We start from the raw sequence: 20,310 nt of genomic DNA, 5'->3' as shown, positions 1-20,310 counted from the left end.
TACATTATTTTGAGCAAAATTATGTTTACTAAATACCCTTATTATTATTATTACTACCTTTTTTAATTTTTTATTTTAGGATATTTGTGTTTTTTGTTTATGTTTTCTCTGTGTAATGGTCATGTATTAATATGCACTTACATTGTGCATACACATTAACTTACTTTCTCAGTTCAGACTCCAGTTTTTTATCCACTATGATACATGTATAATTTTCAGTTTGCTCACAGGTTTCATACACTGCAGTACTTGTGCACTGCAGTGAATAAGATTGTCAGCATCTCACTAACATAAGCTGTGAGACCCAGCTTATTGCTGCATCTCACGGGTCACTGTACCCTGGGGTCATCACCACGATTCCCATCATGGAGGTCCAATGCTTACTAAGGGGGGCTTCTGACCCCCTTGCAAGAACTTAAAAGCCGCTGTTTCGATTGACAGTGGTATTTAAAGGGTTAATCAGCCCAGATCGGTTGCAAAACATGCCGGGTTCTGATGTTTCAAGTTTTCAGCTGTCAGCAGTGCTATTCCCTTATTCCCAATCACCATTTTAAAACCCCTTAACGACCGACGTTGAGCATTAAATCAGCAGTCATTAAGGGGTTAATGTAATCAATCATATAATGTGTGTTGATATCATTTTAATGTTATTAAAGCTATAATTGCATTAAAGAAAGCTTGAAATGGTCTGGACACAGTTTGAAGGCACCTAGGTGCATCAAATAGGTCTTTTTAGGGCTATGGGAGCGATTTCAACTTGTGCCAAATCATTTTTAGCTTCACCAGATTTTCTGAAATATCTGCTGCATGACTTACGGTACTTGGTGCCTGAGACTGTTTTAAATATCTATGAAAAAAAGCTTGAAAATACTACTGTTATTTAGTTAATAAGAGGTACAAGCTTCTCTCCTGGTGTACCCGGATGTTCATGTGATGAACTCTTATGACTTGAAAAGTAATACAATTGTTAAATGTGCTATTGCATGGAACTAATTCAGCAACTTCCCCTTTTTTATTTAAAAAAAAAAATGTATGGATGATGTTAATCAGGCTCCAATTGATCTTCTGTGAGACTGGACTAAATGTACAACCCTTCATTCTACACACACATTAATAAGCCCTGGGCGGCCATTATCTTTTTTGAAAGGTTGACAGTTGTCTTTCCTTGGAACACGTTTGATAAGTACTATAGGTACATACTGTACACCTGGAACATGTCGCAATACCTGTCATTTTGGATATCATCTGACCTTCTTGTTTATCATACATTGACTGATGTCAATTCATTCAGATTCTTATGCTAGCACATTTTCTTTCCTTCCAACATATTAACATCAAGAATTGACTGTTCACTTGCTGCCTAACATATTCCACCTTTCGACAGATTCCATTCTAATGAGATTATTAAGATTTTTTTTTATTAGGTTGGATATTGTAGTCTTAATTGTTATTTTTAATGATCCTATAATGTAATTCTCCCTCATATTACTCAAGAATTCTTTCTATATCTAGAATATATAAGTGAATTAAATAATTGTTATTAAAATATTTTGCTAAATATATATTTCAACTTTTTGAAGAAGACAGCTTTTTTCACTAGATACATGTCCATATGTCAAGTTCTTCTAGCAATGCAAATAAGCTATAGCATTCACTTAAAACATTCTATTTTCATTAATTCCCTAAATTACTGTCAGAGGCATATTAGAAAAGCAATATAAATCATTTATTGTGCATGTATATATTACATTGTTAAACTCTCAAAATATTTTGTACTTTTGAAAAGAAATATTAAACTCTACTAGACAATCTGTATACTAATACAATGAGGTTCCTGCGTATTTGCAGTGTTGCCACAGGATGCTTTATACTTCATCTTGAATTATTTATTACACTGATTGTCTATATATAGTCATTGTGCTTTTGCATAATGCCCTTCTCGATGTAACGGCAGTTCAAATACAAAATCTAGACAGTAAATTTAAGCATGCTGGAGTACACAGGCAGACTACACAACCATGCACAAAATATATGTTGAAAACAGTAACATCAACATGCATTGATTTTTTTTATTATTATTATTATTATTATCTATTATTTTTTTCCCAGGAAGCCAGGCTGTTATCCTATAGTCTTTTATAGTCGTTTTTCTTGAAAAAGTTTCTTCTGGTTTGAAAAAGAGCCAAGTGCAAAAATATAGTAGGTCACATTGTGCCTCATTTTGCTGTTTTCAGCAAATTTTACAGCATGCATTCTGGTCTTTTCCAAGAAATAGTCCTTTTTTGAAATCGTGGATCAGTACTTGGAGGTTTTTATCGTTTATTGTTTCAGTGTTTTCCTTAACCACTGAAAAAGCTCTTCCCTGTAGAGGAGTTGCCATCGAACATTTGCATCTACAGTTTCCAGCGCTCGAGACAGAGGAGCCACTGCTGATCCAACTTTATGAAGTTGTATAAAACTCTTCAGCTGGAAAAACAATGAATGAATAACTAGTTAGATGAGTAAGTAGCGATTTTATTTTACAAGAAAAGAAAATAACTTGAAAAAAACACTCATTCATCTATGTTATTAGTTTTTCAATATATTTGCATTACAAGATGTGCTTTATTTTAGTAATGAAGCTATATGCCTTTACCAAGATAGCATCTGCAAGGACTCAAGCATCCCTTGGTAGCATTACCATGCCAGAAAAGGTCAAATTTAGAGTTTTGAGGGAAATTAGGTTGCTTAATGAGCTCTTTCAGGTTAATTCCAAACTGAATGTATTTCAAAAGTGAATCCACTACAAAAATCTGTGTTTCTTATAGTTATCCCCGGTGAGATCTACAGCAAGTAACCTGAAGCCCCCATTAGCATTTAAGATATACATATTTTGAGGTGGATTTACCATTGTCAAAGCTTGGGTTAAATTCCAACATAAACTGTATGTATAAATGAAAATGAAAAGTATCAGTACTATCCTACACTTTACTAAACTTTTGGATAAAAACTGAATAAAAAAAGCAAAAAAATGCTTTAGGGTGATTTCACACATGCAAATTTTGTTGCAGAAATATTTTGTGACTGAATATCGGTTTCATTCATTTGAATGCGGTTGTGTCAGAAGTATGGGACAATTGCAGATATTTTTTAAACCAATACCTTAGCAGAAGGACAGTGTGTAAATGTATTCATAATCAGCCTTTGAGTGCCGATTGACAGACCGCAAACTTCAGTGCAAATGGAGCGCCCCCAGGGCCTCGCCAGGACGGCAGGGTACTCGGTACCGGGCCCGATGAGCTTCAATGGGAGATGTCACAGCAGCTGGGACCCAGCCCGTGGCCCTGGGGACCCATTGTAAAAGGGGAATGTTCAGTGTGCTTATGATGAGTGATTCGTGATGCCACCTGTGGTGTTCGGCAATAGAGATGTAAGCCGAGACTGCAAACAGATCCTCTGGGACAGATGGTGTAGGGCAGCAGTGCTGTTATAGCCCTCCACAGGCAGGGCTGTAGTCCCAGGGAAGTGTAGGGTGAAGTGACACTTATATGGTGTAGTGTCAGGCGCAAGGGAGGTAGCAGTGCTGGGCAGGTTAGCGCAGGAATAAGTGTAGGACACCAGGGCATACAGTTCCAAAGCTTTACTCACAGTCTGTTGCAGGTACAGGTGCCCGCATCCATGTCGTGTCCTCTGGGTCAGGAGCTCAGCCAACTTCCAGGCAAGAGGAAGTACTCCTTTCCAACACTCCACCAACATATGTGCCTTTTCTGAACGTCTCCTCTTATACCGCCTTTGAATGAAGTACTCCTAGTACTGAGTTACACTGGAGTTCCTCACGTCAGATGTTCCTATGAACTCTACTTGTATGGCAGACAGCTGTAGCTTGCTTTGGAGACTCCTTGCTACTAAGTCCCGGCTCACTAATATGTTGCTGTGGTGCCCCCAAGTCTTGAGTGGGAATAAAGTGGTCATTACTTCTATTCCTCCAGTGTCTGCTGCAGGACCCTTAGTATCCGTACAACCTCGGGGACCGGACCCCGGCCTTGCGCTTAGAACTTGAAAAGGGTTCTCCTCTAACCCTGGTCCTTGTTCTCTTATTCTCCTCACGTTTCGTGCTAATCCTTCTTCCCAATGGAGAATCAAGCTTCCTTTCTGTGTCTCTTTCCTGTGCCAGCAGACCCAGATCACTGTGGCCTGCTGCAGCACTTCCTTCTTCCCTCTCCCGGGGATCTTCTCTTTCTCACTCTCTGTCCTTCTACATCCTCACTCACTGACTGAATCAAAGACTGACTCACTGACTCAACTCTTCCCGCTCTTTTATGTGAACTAAACTCCACCCATCTCCCAGCACAGTTTGTGTTCCAAGCAGGGAGCCACCAAGGGGTGCTATGCTACACTCCAAGCAGGGAGCCGCCGAAGGTGCTTTGCTACACTACTTTGTGGTGTGGGGTGCAGGTGTTGGAGTGTGGTCAGGTGTCTCCACCTTACCTGGTTGGTGGGGTACCACACCTCAGGAGGAGGTGCAGTACCTCTGTGGCAACTGAACCCTCAGGGGCACCACACAAATGTTCTACATTTTATTAATAAACTTCACTTAATCACTTACAATTAAATATTACAATCCTTTAGAAAACTGATCATGTTCCCTGGAGATTATGTAACAAAGTAATCATGAAATAACTGATTAAACTTTACTGGGCATGAGTTGACCAAAAAAATATATAATCAACCGCTGATTTACCTCTTAGACCCCTCCGATCACTCTGCTTAAAGGGATTTCCAAGGCTAAGGCTGTGAGAACATTTTGACACCACACTTAATTCTGATAATGTAGCAAACATTATAAATAATAATGCGCAATACCCAGAATGCAGCTGCAACATGTGAGCACAGCCTCAAAATAAAATCATAAATGTTTTCATTTTGAATCTTAAGAAAAATATCTGTTTAGGATTCTTATAGGCTGCAACATAAGACTGTTTTTAAAAATATAAGTGTAAATCATGTATATTTGTCATTTGAACTGCTAGGTGAATGCATAGCATAAATCTAATTTAAATTATTATTTCATGTGGCCACTTTTGCCTTCAAAACAGCATACATTTTTCTAAATACAGTTGCGCAAAGTCACAAATTTTATAAGAGGTTGTGTCAGTGTATGATTAATCAATTATACCAAACAGATGTATTTAATAAAATATTTTGAAATTCATAATTGTGATATTTTTTCCTTTGCGAATTCAAGAAGTCTTGCAAACAATATGAATGAATTTGAGACTCTTATGTAAGCCACAGATTACGATGTGGTGGGCACTACAGAAATGCGATTGGAAGAAAGCTTTGACTGGTTCACAAACGTAGTAGATTATGCCACATTAAGAAAAAACAGGAAAGACAATAAAGGTAGAGGAGTGTGTATTTTTGTTAAAACCCAACTTAAGACCTGTGCTCAATGACGACATTGGGGGAGCTGCGACAATGTAGAGTCAGTATGGGTAAATGTATATGGGGATGGCAATAAAGTAAGCTACTAATTAGGGTTTGTTATAAAGCACTTAACATAGCTGAATATGTAGAAGATAAAATGCTGCAACAAATTAAAAAGGCAGAAAATAATAATAATAGTCCTTATTATGGGGGATTTAACTATCCAGATATTCAATGGGACATAGAATCTTCTGGTTGTGCTAAAAGTTGAAAGTCCTTATCCAAAATTAAAGAGAATTACCTCTTCCAGCTGGTAGATGAATCAACAAGAGGAGATAATTTTCTGGATTTCGTTTTGTCAAATAGACAAGTCACAATTTCAAATCTGCAGGTTCGGGAGCATTTGGGATGCAGCAACCATGATATGGTAAGTCTCAATGTAATATTCAATAAAAGATTTAAAAGGGAAAATGCAAAAGTATGAAAGTTATTAACAAATCCCCTGGGCTGGATGGCATTCAGCCACAGATAATGAGGGAATTGAGCTCAGTATTTGACAGACCAACTATCTCCATCTTCTTAGACTCTTTAATAACAGGCTTAATGCCACAGGATTAGAAGATGGCTGACGAGGTATCGATATTTAAGAAATCTTAGTAGGTGGATGCATGCAACTAGCGTCAAGTAAGTTTGACTTCAGTGGTGTGCAAAATTTTAGAAGAAATTATAAGAAATGACCTGCAGAAATACTGTATATTGCAGAGAATAATATAATAACCAACAACCAGCATGGATTTATGAAAGAAATGGGCAGCACGGTGGCTCAGTGGTTAGCACTACAGCCTTGCAGCACTGGGTTCAAATCCCACCAAGGACAAGATGTGCAAGGAGTTTGTATGTTCTCCTGGTGTTTCTGTGGGTTTCCTCTTGGTACTCTGGTTTACTTCCAAAGACATACTGCTAGGGAATCAAAGTTATCAGCCCCAATGGGGACAGTGTCAATAATGTCTTTAAAGCTCTGTGGAATTAATGGTGCTATATAAATGAGTAAAATAAAATATATACTAAGTTTAATCAACATGCTGGGTGTTTATGAGGAGATAAGTAAAAATCTGAATGCTGATAATAGGGGTGATGTGATAAACATGTCCTATGCAAAAGCATTTGATACTGTACCAAATAGCAACCTTTCACTGATGTTCCAAAATTAGGACAGGAAGCAGGGTCATTAAAAAATGGTACTTTCTCTAAATGGGATAGAGTCAGCAGTAGGGCACCATAGGGATCAGGGTAAAGACTAATTATTTTTATTTTTTATTAATGACTGAAAGTAATATGTCAGTTTTGTTGAAGAATAGGGATGAGCGAACATGCTCAGTGAGACTAGGATATCACTAGAGCAACTGGGTGCTCGGATGTGCTCGGCACTCGACGAGCAATGGCTGGTGCTCAAATTTGAAGCTTGAGTCCCCGCCATTTTGGTGACTTTTACATAGCCAATAAACATGTAAGGATTGCATGCCAGTAATTGTAATTCCATAGCCATCTTGGTAGCGACATTAATGTAATAGGCTGCATTAAAGTTTTTTTGGATTCAATTAGTCATCTATAGAGTATTACGTGCTTTGTGTTACATCACGGTGGCATATCACACTCCAAAAATGCATTCAAAAATTGTTCTGGATTGAATTTGTTATTCATAGAGTATTACTGGCTTTGTTTTACATTTCGATGATCTATAACACGCCAAGAAAGCGTTCAAAATTTATTTAAGTATTATGTCCTTTATGTTACATTTTGGTGGTATGTAACACTTCAAAAAAAGTTAAGACATTTTCTGCATTCAATTAGTCATCCATATAGTATAATGTACTTTGTCTTACATTTCAATGGTATATAAAACTCAAAAAAAGCATTCAAAAACTGTTCTAGATTGCATTTGTCATCCATAGGGCATTACGTCCTTTGTGTTACATTTTGGAGGTATATAATACTCCAAAAAAGCATTCAAAAATTGTCCTTGATACAATTAGTCATATATAGAGTATTACATGCTTTGTTTTACATTTTAGTAATATACAACACTTCAAGAAAGCATTCAAAAAGCGTTCTGTATTGAATTAGTGTTAGGAGTCAGAATCCTGTGTTTACTCAGCAGGGACCCAGATCCTCATATTCTGCACTCTCCTCCCATTTTTCCACTGCAGAGGAGATTGCAGAGGAGATTGCCTTGCAGCAAATCTCTCCTGAAGCTAAGTCCTTCTGTCCTCTTACTGGGCATGCTCATGGGATGATCTCCCATTGGAGATAGGGAGTTATGTGCTGAGGTCCCGCTCCAGCTCTCATTGGTCCATCTCAGAGATCTGGAAGCGTGCAGAAGGTCCCGGCTGCTATAAAAGGCACGCATGGCTGTTCCGCCATGCGCTAGTATAGTCATACTTGCTGCTGTGTGTATGAGGACGGATGCATGATTCTGGTGACTGACTCATTTGAAACCCCTTCCCTCTAATATTACGCATGTGAATAGAGACTGAGTTAGTTTCAGCGCCAGCGCTCCTCTACTTCAACTTGCACAGCTGCTAGCGTCCGACATTGCGCTTGCGCCTTGCCTTTGTCGTTTGGCGGCAGTGTCCACGCCGCGCTGCAGTAGCAGCCTCCTTTGCGTTCGCAGTTGCAACGCCGCTCACACGGTTGGTCGAGACAGATGTAGTGCCGCCATCTTGGGCTACTCCTGTGACCGTATACCGTGTGTGCGTTTTTTTACTGAGTACTGTGACTACAACAGGCTCAGTTATTTGTGTTTGTACTTTTGGCATCTCCGTGAGTTTAACTGAGATTGCTCTGCACACCTGGGTGGAGTTTAACCCTGTGTGCAATTCCACCATATTGCTCCTACCACCACTTAGCAGCGGTAATTTCACCTACTGCACGGTGGACCCCGAGCGGCGAACGCACTTTATTTATATTTTTATTTAGTGCGTTCTGCCGTTCCTAACATTATACTAGCGCCAGGGTTTGGCTAGTGATGGCAGACCAGCAGCAACTCTTACAGTGTATTCGGCAGCTTGAGGGCCGGCTGGCCAGTCTTGAGAAGGCTCTCTCAGCTGCACAATCTACTGAAGCTGCTGTAAAGGCAATCACAGATGCGGTTTCCCGTATGTCCACATCCTCCCCTGCGCCGACAGTTATCCACCTCCCGTTTCCCAATTAATTTTCTGGCGATGGCACCTCCTGTAGGGATTTCATCAGCCAGTGCTCCATTCAGCTGGAGTTACTGGCTGCGCGATTTCTTGCGGAACGGGCCAAGGTGGGGTTTATTGTTTCCCTGCTGTCGGGCAAAGTGTAGGAGTGGGCTACGCCACTATGGGAGCGTGATGACTCAGAGGTCCGGACCGCTGCTCACTTTCTAACAGCTATTAGGCAGGTCTTCCTCGGTCCACGGGTCACGCACGATACCTCTCTTCAGCTTCTAGCTTTGACTCTGGGTGCTCTCTCGGTATAGTATGCAATCCGTTTTCGGACACTGGCTTCTGAATTGGAGTGGTCCGATAAAGCCCTCATCCCTGTGTTTTGGAGAGATTTGGCAGAGCATGTAAAAGATGCTCTCTCCACTAGAGATGTTCCTGCCAGTTTGGAAGAGCTGATTGCCATTTCCACCTGCATTGACCTCCGTTTTTCGGAGCGCAGTATGGAGCGTTCTCAATCCAAATGGAAGGTTACTCCGGCTCCCAATTTTTTTGAGCCTCTGGAACTACCCGAGCCAGAGGTTCCACCTCCAGAGCCCATGGAGGTGTCTCGCGCCGTTCTTCAGGCATGTCTGGCACAAGACTCCAGTCGCGGCCTTATTTGTCAACACGCGGGGTCTGAGAACAACTGTGCCCCGCAACGGCCAGATTCTGTACCGCCGGGTAAGACCCTTGTTCCTTCCCTCCTTTGGCCGAAGGTTCTTGCCTGGGCACACACGTCCAGGAGGGGTGGTCACTGTGGCTATATGCAGACCACAAAACTCCTGGCAGGGTCTTACTGGTGGCCGCACAGGGCTCGGGATGTTAAAAAATATATTCGGGCCTGCGCCTTTTGTGCTCGGAAAAGCCTCCTTAAGCGAAGAGCGGAGACGCACGCCAACACACGGTGGCTTCCGCTGTCTCCCACGGGTCCCTTCTCAGACCTGGTGATCTTTCCACCCCTGAGGCCTTCCACGTGTCCTGGGTCTCTCTGTCATCTACCGGGACATCAGGCTTGCCTGCAGACAAGTCTGAGGCCTATACCTCTAATGGGCATAAGTTGGTGGATCGTAAGGCTCAGGAAGGGGGGGGACCTAGGAGGGGGGTAATGTTAGTAGTCGGATTCCTGCGTTTATTCAGCAGGGACCCAGATCCTCACATTCTGCACTCTCCTCCTATTTTTCCACTGCAGAGGAGATTGCAGAGGAGATTGCCTTGCAGCAAATCTCTCCTGAGGCTAAGTCCTTCTGTCCTCTTACTGGGCATGCTCATGGGACGATCTCCCATTGGAGATCGGGAGTCATGTGCTCAGGTCCCGCTCCAGTTCTCATTGGTCCATCTCAGAGATCTGGAAGCATGCAGAAGGTCCTGGCTGCTATAAAAGGCACGCATGGCTGTTCCGCCATAGGCTAGTATAGTCATACTTGCTGCTGTGTGTATGAGGACGGATGCATGATTCTGGTGACTGACTCATTTGAAATCCCTTCCCTCTGATATTGCGCATGTGAATAGAGACTGAGTTAGCTTCAGCGCCAGTGCTCCTCTACTTCAGCTGCTAGTGTCCGACATTGCGCTTGCGCCTTGCCTTTGTCATTTGGCGGCAGTGTCCACGCCATGCTGCAGTAGCAGCCTCCTTTGCATTCGCAGTTGCAGCGCCACGCACACGGTAGGTCTAGACGGACGTAGTGCCACCGTCTTGGGCTACTCCTGTGACCGTATACCATGTGAGCATTTTTTACTGAGTACTGTGACTACAACAGGCTCAGTTATTTGTGTTTGTACTTTTGGCATCTCCGTGAGTTTAACTGAAATTGCTCTGTGCACCTGGGTAGAGTTTAACCCTGCCACCACTTAGCAGCAGTAATTTCACCTACTGCAAGGTGGATCCCGAGCGGCGAAAGCACTTTATTTATATTTTTATTTAGTGCGTTCCATCATTCCTAACAATTAGTCATCCATAGAGAAATATGTGGTTTGTGGTATATTTTGATAGTATATAACATTAAAAAAATGTATTATCCACAGAGTATAAGGTGCTTTGTTTTATATTACAGTGGTATATAAAACTCTAAAAAAACAGTCAAAATTTTAGCTGGATTCAATTAGTCATCCATAGAGTTTAACGTGGTTAGTGTTACATTATTGTGGTATATAAACCTCCAAAAACTTTTAAAACATTTTTCTGCATTGAATTAGTAATCCATATAGTGTAACATGCTTAGTGGGCAAAAAGGCAACAAAGATGGCAGAATGCCTCAAGATTCCAAAGGGATTGACCGGAAGAATATCAGAGCCAGACCAAGCTAGCATGAAAGTAGAAGTGGTAGGAGCCTGTGGTTCAGATCTGGCCTCTTTCCCGGAACTACCAAGGCCCAAATCCAGGCCGCAGCCTTCACCGCTTGGGTTCTTGCGGATTGTGGAAGGGCCAGGATCCAGGAACTGGTGAGCAGATTTGCAGGGCCTAGGCTAAAGAGGAAAGTTGGTGAGCCAGGAAAAGGCCTGGAGACATGCTATCAGGCTTGATAGCCGCAAAGAACCGAGAGTTGACATTCCACGGGGAAGGTTGTTACGTACAAATGGCAGTAGAGATGATCTATAATGCTGTAGATATGCCCACAATCCGATCTGAAAGATAAGAGAAATAAGTTTTATTATACTCACCGGGGGGCGGTCCGGTCAGATGGGTGTCGCAGGTCTGGGTCCGGCACCTCTCATCTTCTTGCGATGCCGCCTTTATGCTTGGTTCATGGCTCCTCGGCATCGCACTCCTGTGCATGTCTATTTTTCTGCCCTGTTGAGGGCAGAGCAAAGTCCTGCCGTGCGCAGGTGCCGGGAGAGGTCAGAGAGGCCCAGCGCCTGCACACTGCAGTACTTTGTTCTGGCCTCAACAGGGCAAAGAAGTATGCCTGCGCAGAAGCGCAATGCCGAGGAACGAAACAGGAAGGCGGCATCGCAAGAAGATGGGATGCTTTGAACCTGCAACACCCATTGGACCGGAACACCCCCCTGGTGAATATAATAAAGCTTATTTTTCTTATCTTTCAAGTCAGATCAGAGGCTTATCTACAGCATTACAAAATGCTGTAGATAAGCCCTGAAAGGCACTGGCCATATTTTATACTGGCCACAATTGCTGACAGGTTCCTTTAAAAACTGTGTGCAAGTGTACCAAGAAGATTTTATGTTGTTTTGAAGGCAAAGAATGGTTAAACCAAATATTGATTTGATTTAGATTTTTATTTCATTTGTTCACTTTTACTTTTTTAAGTGACAAAAATAAATTATTAATACTTCCATTATGAAAGCATTCTTACTTTGCATAATTTTTTCCACACCTGCCTAAAATTGTTTTTATGTACAGCTCTAGGAATGATTTTTTTAATTTCTATAAAGCAAAATAACTCAATATTTGTCAGTTTTTTCATGATCAGATTTTTTTTCAATATCACTGAGGTAAATTTAGGAACATCATCTACAATATAAAACAATGAACATATCTATCTTCATGTATTTGTTTTGATAATGATCAAAAAAATCATTGAATACAAAAGTTTGTCCTAAAACAAAAGTGCTGTTTAATTAATAGATACAATAATGGAGATTGCAGGTCACCACTGAACAAAAAGTCTGCTCAATTTCCCAGGTGCATCGACTTCTTCGCTCAAGTCAAGCCAAAGCAGCTGCAGCACGAACACCAAAAGTAGGAAGGATTCAGTGAAGAAAATGCTCCAAAAACCCATGATTAAGACTTCTGTTGAAACGTGTAGCTCCTAGCCCTCCCTGTTGCAGTGCGATATTGCCAAAATGTTTTTGGAGCATTTTTATATGGCTAATAAAAGCTAAGTTTTATATATAAGCATTTATATCTTCTTTACTCAAACCTTCCTACTTTTGGTGTTCCAGCTCACCACTAACTTTAACCCCACCCACTCGAAGCTCTGATAATGGCTCTGCAACAGCCCATATAAGTGATAAGTAGAGTTGAGCGACGTTGGTCGGATCTGGTTTCATGAAACAAAATTTGAGTCTAATGAAACTCGTCCGACTAGGGCAAAAAAAGTCGGAGTTTCGTCCGAAACCCGACCCCAGTGCAAGTCAAAGGGGAATAAAATTCGGCGTTGAGTGGATGAATGTCATCGGCTCAATGCCGACTTTTATTTCCCATTGACTTGCATTGGGGTCGGGTTTCGGATGAAACTCCGACTTTTTTTGCCCTAGTCAGACCAGTTTCATCCGACTCAAATTTTGTTTCATGAAACCCGATCCGACCAAAGTCGCTCAACTCTAGTGATAAGCGAAAAAATAGTCCAGATTCATGAGTAGATTCTTCTTTATTTAAGTAAAATCCATACACAGGACATAAAAAAGTCATGATGACAGGAGCATTTGCATTTGTATAATGCTCGCATCAGCACATTTCAGGTGAACAATCACCCTTGATCATGACTTTTCAAGTCCTGTGTATGCATTTCTTTTAAATAAAGAATCTACTCATGAAGCTGGACTAGATAGATAAGATAATGATAGATAGATAGATAACGAAAAATTGCGCTCAATTGGTTGCATTTTTTAAAAATTATTGTGCAAAGATATGTTTACTAGAGCTGAGCGAAACGGGTCGGTCAAATTCAAAAGCCGCCGACTTTTGCTAAAGTCGGGTTTCGCCGAGCGAAACCCAACCATAGCGTGAGGTCGGCCATGCGGTCGCCGACCCGAGCGCCAAAGTCGGATTTCCCAGAATGCTTGCATGTGACTTTTTTTCAGCCACTGAGCAAGGATGTACACTGTGGGCATCAAGATGAGAGAGAGAGTTTTTGCGCACTTTAAAAAAACAGTCCAGCATGTAGGTGTGTAAACTGTCCACCACTCCCTGCCGACTTTGCTTCCCCATTGACTTGCATTGGGTTTCGGGTTTCAGTCGGACCTTCGACTTTTCACGATAGTCGGCCGATTTCGTTCGACTCAACTTTTGAGAAAGTAGGGTTTCTTGAAACCCGACTCGACCCTAAAAAAGGCAAAGTCGCTCATCTCTAATGTTTACCATGCTGACATGATGTTGCCTGTGCACCTGCTTTTTTCCAACCAAGTGGTACTGCTTTAGTTACTGATTGTACTGCACTGGTGATTTATTTAGCTGACCTTGATTGTCCTTTTCTTTAGAACATTTAATTGCTATAAAACACGTCTATATGTTCAGGCACAAGTAGTTACACAAGATTCATAAAAAACAGCTTTAGGCTATGTGCACACACTGCGGTTTTTGCTGTGGATCCGCTGCGTTTTTGGCCGCTGCGGATCTGCAGCAGTTCTGCAGACAGTGTACAGTAGCATGTAAATCTATGTGATTTACAATCTGCTGTGCACATGCTGTGGATTTTTAACTGCAGAAAAGCTGCGGTTTTGAATCCGCAGAAAGAAATGACACGTCACTTCTTTTCTGCGTATTCTGCTGCGTTTTACCATCTCCTCCATTGTAGAGGTAATAAACCGCAGGGGAAAACCGCAGGCCAATCCGCAGGTCATTTTACCTGCTGTTTTACCTGCGGTTCCGCAGATACAAATCCGCAGACCAATCCGCAGCGTGTGCACATAGCCTTAGAAGTTTATCGCTGCACATAGACTTTTTTTTTTAAACTCTTCCAATTGTAAAATTACTTAATTTTGCATATCTACTGATTAAACATTTTGTTAATTGCCCTACTCCTTTGAATATTTCATGTAAGGATCCCTTCACATTCTCAATATTTTTCATAACTGTTAAGTGCTCATTGAACTTTCCAAAAATGTCCCAACTTTTTGTATAGCATTTTTTTTTGCAAAAGTTTCCAGTGGTGTTTTCCATCCCATAACTTTAACATTTTGACATTTTATGATTTTCATCATGTATTGTAGTACTAAATGTGAATAAATGATGCACATGCCTAACTAGCATATTGTCTTCTAAGCTAAACATTTGTATTCATTTATAGCTATTTGTCAGTTTGACAGACAATATTTTCCAGCAATGCTTGAGGAACGGAATTTAATTTAAAAATAAATGTTTTGCTGCCTTAGTAAAAGACAACAGAATACGTTGAGACATTTTAGCTGACATCAAGCTCAATATTAACCCCTTCACCCCCAAGGGTGGTTTGCACGTTCATGACCGGGCCAATTTTTACAATTCTGACCACTGTACCTTTATGAGGTCATAACTCTGGAACGCTTCCATGGATCCCGGTGATTCTGGCACTGTTTTCTCGTGACATATTGTACTTCATGGTAGTGGTAAAATTTCATTCAAATAACTTGCGTTTATTTGTGAGAAAAACGGAAATTTGGCGAAAATTTTGAAAATTTCGCAATTTTCCAACTTTGAATTTTTATGCCCTTAAATCACAGAGATACGGCACACAAAAAACTTGATAACTAACATTTCCCACATGTTTACTTTACATCAGCACAATTTTGGAACCAAAATTTTTTTTGTTAGGAAGTTATAAGGGTTAAAAGTTGACCAGCGATTTCTCATTTTTACAACACCATTTTATTTTTAGGACCACATCACATTTGAAGTCACTTTGAGGGGTCTATATGATAGAAAACACCCAAAAGTGACACCATTCTAAAAACTGCACCCCTTAAGGTGCTCAAAACCACATTCAAGAAGTTTATTAACCCTTTAGGTGCGTCACAGGAATTTTTTTGAATATTTAAAAAAAAATGAACATCTAACTTTTTTTCATAAAAAAAAAATTCAGGTTCAATTTTTTTTATTTTACCAAGGGTAACAGGAGAAATTGGACTGCAAAAGTTATTGTGCAATTTGTCCTGAGTACGCAGATACCTGATATGTGGGGGGAACGACTGTTTCGGCGCATGGCAGAGCTCAGAATGGAAGGAGCGCCGTTTGACTTTTTCAATGCAAAATTGGCTGGAATTCAGATTGGACGCCATGTCACGTTTGGAGAGTCCCTGATGTACCTAAACAGTGGAAACCCTCTACAAGTGACCCCATTTTGGAAACTAGACCCCCCAAGGAACTTATCTAGATATGTGGTGAGAACTTTGAACCCACAAGGGCTTTACAAAAGTTTATAACGTACAGCGGTACAATTAAAAAATCATATTTTTTCCACAAAAATGATCTTTTCACCCCAATTATTATTTTCCCAAGGGTAACAGCACCCTAAAAGTTATTGTGCAATTTGTCCTGAGTACGCTGATACCCCACATGTGGGGGTAAACCACTATTTGGGCGCATGGCAGAGCTCGGAAGGGAAGCAGCGCCATTTGACGTTTTTGGCTGGAATTGAGATCGGACACCATGTCGCGTTTGGAAAACCCCTGATGTACCAAAACAGTGGAAACCCCCCACAAATGACACCATTTTGGAAACTAGACCCCCTAAGGAACTTATCTAGATGTGTGGTGAGAACTTTGAACCCCCATGGGCTTCACAGAAGTTTATAGCATAAAGCCATACAATTAAAAAATCATATTTTTTCCACAAAAATGATCTTTTCACCCTCAATTCTTATTTTTCCAAGGGTAACAGGACCCTAAAAGTTATTGTGCAATTTGTCCTGAGTACGCTGATACCCCACATGTGGGGGTAAACCACTATTTGGGCGCATGGCAGAGCTCGGAAGGGAAGCAGCGCCATTTGACGTTTTTGGCTGGAATTGAGATCGGACACCATGTCGCGTTTGGAAAACTCCTGATGTACCAAAACAGTGTAAACCACCCACAAATGACACCATTTTGGAAACTAGACCCCCTAAGGAACTTATATAGATGTGTGGTGAGCACTTTGACCCCCCCAGTGCTTCACAGAAGTTTATAACGCCCGGGCGTGAAAATAAAAAATTCGTATTTTTTACACAAACATGATCTTTTAGTCACCATTTTTTTATTTTCCCAAGGGTACCAGGAGAAATTGGACCTTAAAAGTTGTTGTCCAATTTGTCCTGAGTATGTTGATACCCCATATGTGGGAGAAAACTACTGTATGGGCACACGTCGGGGCTCGGAAGAGAAGTAGTGACGTTTTGGAATGCAGACTAAACTAAACTATTGAAACTCCCCACAAGTGACCCCATTTTGGACACGAGACCCCCCACGGAACTTATCTAGATGTGTGGTGAGCACTTTGAACCCCCAAGTGCTTCACAGAAGTTTATAACACTCGGACGTGAAAATAAAAAAATCATTTTTTTCCACAAAAATGATATTTTTGCCCCCAATTTTTATTTTCCTAAGGGTAACAGGAGAAATTGGACCCCAAAAATTGTTTTGCAATTTGTCCTGAGTAGGCTGATACCCTACATGTGGGGGTAAAACACTGTTTGGGCGCATGGCAGAGCTTGGAAGGGAAGGAGCACCATTTGACTTTTTCAACTCAGAATTGGCTGGAATTGAGATCAGATGCCATGTTGCATTTGGAGAGCCCCTGATGTGCCCAAACAGTGGAAACCCCCAATTCTATCTCCAACCCGAACCCCAACATGCCCCTAGCCCTAACCCTAACCCTAGCCCTAACCCTAGCCCTAACCCTAACCCTAGCCCTAACCCTAACCCTACCCTAACACTAACCCTAGCCCTAACCCTACCCCAACACACCCCTAGCCCTAACCCTAGCCCTAACCCTAATGGAAAAATGGAAATAAATACATTCTTTTTATTTTATTATTTTTCCCTAACTAAGCGGGTGATAACGGGGGGTTTGATTTACTATTTATGGCGGTTTTTATTTTTGGCAGCTGTCGCACGCTAAAAGACGCTTTTTATTGTAATAATAGTTTTTGCATCACCACATATTGAGAGCTATAATTTTTCCGTATTTTGACCCACCGGGTCATGTGAGGTCTTATTTTTTGCGGGACGAGTTGACGTTTTTATTGGTACCATTTTCGGGCACGTGAAATTTTTTGATCGCTTTTTATTACGATTTTTGGGACGCAGAATGAAGAAAAACCAGCGTTTCATGAATTTCTTTTGGGGGGGTGCGTTTACACCGTTCCGCGTGCGGTAAAATTGATAAAGCGGTTTTATTCTTCGGGTCAGTACGGTTACAGCGATACCTCTTTTCGGTCATTTTTTTATGTTTTTGTCGGTTTTATGCAATGAAAACTATTTTATATAAAAAATAATTATTTTTGCATCGCTTTATTCTGCGAGCTATAACTTTTTTATTTTTTCGCTGATGATGCTGTGTGGCGGCTCGTTTTTTGCGGGACAAGATGACGTTTTCAGCGGTACCATGGATATTTAAATGCGTCTTTTTGATCGCGCGTTATTACACTTTTTGTTTGGCAGTATGATAATAAATCATTATTTTTTGCTTCGTTTTTTATTTTTATTTTTTAAGGGGTTCGCTAAAGGGGTTAACTAATGGGACAGTTTTATAGGGCGGGTCATTACGGACGCGGCGATACCTAATATGTGTACTTTTATTGTTTTTTTTTTTATTATTTCCAAAAAATGGATTTATTGGGGGAATATTTTTTTTTTTTTTCTAATTTATTTGGCGATTTTTTTTTAATTATTTTTACACTTTTTTTTATTTTTTTTTACTTTATTAAATAGTCCCAGGTGGGACATCACTGTCCTGTGACAGATCGCTGATCTGTCACATCACAGATCACTGTGACAGATCAGCGATCTGACACAGGCACTGCAGAAGGCTTCCTCATGCCTGCGCTTTGCAGGCACTGAGGAAGCCAGTTTCCTCAGGCCCCCGAAGGCCCCCGTCGCCATCTTGGATTCGGGGGCCTGGAGGAAAGCACATTGCGCTGCCGTGGGGGGCTCAGGGAAGCACGGAGGGAGCCCCCTCCCTGCCGATGCTTCCCTTTAACTCCCGGTACACCGCGATCATGTTTGATCGCGGTGTGCAAGGGGTTAACGTGTCGGGGGCGGTCCGTGACCGCCCCTGACACATTGTGCCGGGTGTCAGCTGTGATAATCAGCTGACACCCGGCCGCGATCAGCGGCGCTCACCACGTGGGCGCCGCTGATCGCGCCCGACGTACTATCCCGTCCATGGGCATAGGGGCCCAGGTCCCATGGACGGGATATACCGTCGAATGTCAGGAAGGGGTTAATAGTGGTTGCACTTTGGCGACTACTTAAAGATCATAAATTATATAGGCAATAAGGAAGAACTGGTCAAATAACGTTTTTAGCACAGTAATTTAAAATTTGAGTTAGATATCTAATGAACTGCTTAATATTTGCATAGCTTTTAAGGTGGAAAATATTACTTACAGTGGTTTCATAAAGAGCTTTTTAAACAATCTAGTTTTTGGGCCACTTGGAAGATAAAAAAAGCATTTTGCAATTCTGTAGAGTCACATGGCTTTTGCTTGATTTATCTAAACATCTCAGTCACTGTGAAAAGAATCATTTCACTTCATACAATTCATATGGCCTCTAAAGCCAGGGGTCATAGATTTCATAATAATTCCTTTTGAGAGTTTCTTGCAGACACAGGACCTCCTGCCGAACACATCCTCTGCACAACACACAGTAGGCAAGATGCTGAACTTATGTCTGTGACTATTTAATTCAGTCATTCACAAGTCATATATAATTTCCTGGATTTCCTCTTCACATTTCTTTATCTTGTCTTATGTTTTGAAGAGAAGTGTAATTTTATTTTCCAGCTTTGCTCACCCTGAAACAGTCAGTGATACTCAGCGTTCCCCCTGCTTTTCATTTTAATTATTATATCACTCATTGACCAATAACATGTTGCTGCAATGGCAAAGCTGAACTACAGCTTTCAATATAATTCTTGGCAGTGAGAAAGCTGGGTTACGGTAACATTTTCATAATGAATAATGCTGTAGTTCAGTGTGTTCATTATGAAACAGCTACTGTAACCCAGCTTTCTTACTGCCAGGCATTATATTTAAATTAAATGCATTGTGGGAAGTAAAGGAAGGGTAATTAGGCTAGGGTCACACCAACATATATTTCCCCATTCGAGAGATTCAGCCTGATTATGTATATCACAATCCGATCAGAGTTTAATAAGAGTCTAAGCATAGTGTGATCCAATTCTATTGAGTGAGGGGAAGATGGAGAAAAAAAATTCTTCACCTTCTCCATTGTGTCAGTCCATGTCATCCGAGTGCCTATAGTTTCCAAAAACCCATTGACTTGTATGGCTGAGTGCAATGAGAACATTGGATCTAACTCAGGCAGGATGTGATTTTTTTGTCAGATTGGTTCAGTCTGAGGAAAAAAATCTAACATCTACGCTACCCATTGAAAAACATTATTCTGAATGCGATCGGATGTTTTGCTGGATCACACTCTGACCAAAGATATGGTCATGTGTAGGAGCCCTTAGGATTGCATAATGCAGGAAACGGCATACCACACGCTCATAGCTAAGTAGTGAACTTTAAGAGGTGTCTCCAGACAGCTCTGGAGGCAGAAGAATAAGTGGGAGGATCAAAAAGTTAAAGACTAGCACATGCTACTAACGATTGTGTATTTAGTGTTACATTTTCATCCAAATGGTGGGTCCACTTGAAGACTTTATGCAAAGGTCCATATTTTTTTCTGTTGGATTTATGTGCAATCTTTTCTATAAATCTTAAAGAAACAATATGCTTAACCCCTTCCTGACATGAGACGTACTATCCCGTCCATGGGACGCGGGCCCCTATGCCCATGGACGGGATAGTACGTC

General features: G+C 41.2%; 1 protein-coding gene across 1 annotated transcript in view; it reads right to left on the bottom strand.

The window, feature by feature from the left end:
* Positions 1-1,704: 1,704 nt before the first annotated feature.
* TRHDE (thyrotropin releasing hormone degrading enzyme) overlaps positions 1,705-20,310 on the bottom strand; it is a 1,336,029-nt gene continuing 1,317,423 nt past the window's right edge. Inside the window, exon 19 of the mRNA XM_073559980.1 lies at positions 1,705-2,466. Within this exon, the coding sequence (XP_073416081.1) occupies positions 2,320-2,466 (147 nt within the window). The 3' untranslated portion in view covers positions 1,705-2,319. The remainder of the gene's footprint in view (positions 2,467-20,310) is intronic.

Source organism: Dendrobates tinctorius, unplaced genomic scaffold, assembly GCF_039654945.1.
Source record: "Dendrobates tinctorius isolate UK_male_01 unplaced genomic scaffold, ASM3965494v1 ptg000290l, whole genome shotgun sequence".
In the NCBI taxonomy this organism is placed as follows: domain Eukaryota; kingdom Metazoa; phylum Chordata; class Amphibia; order Anura; family Dendrobatidae; genus Dendrobates; species Dendrobates tinctorius.
The sequence above is the reverse complement of the archived record's forward strand: the minus strand, read 5'-3'. Positions and strand labels throughout refer to the sequence as shown.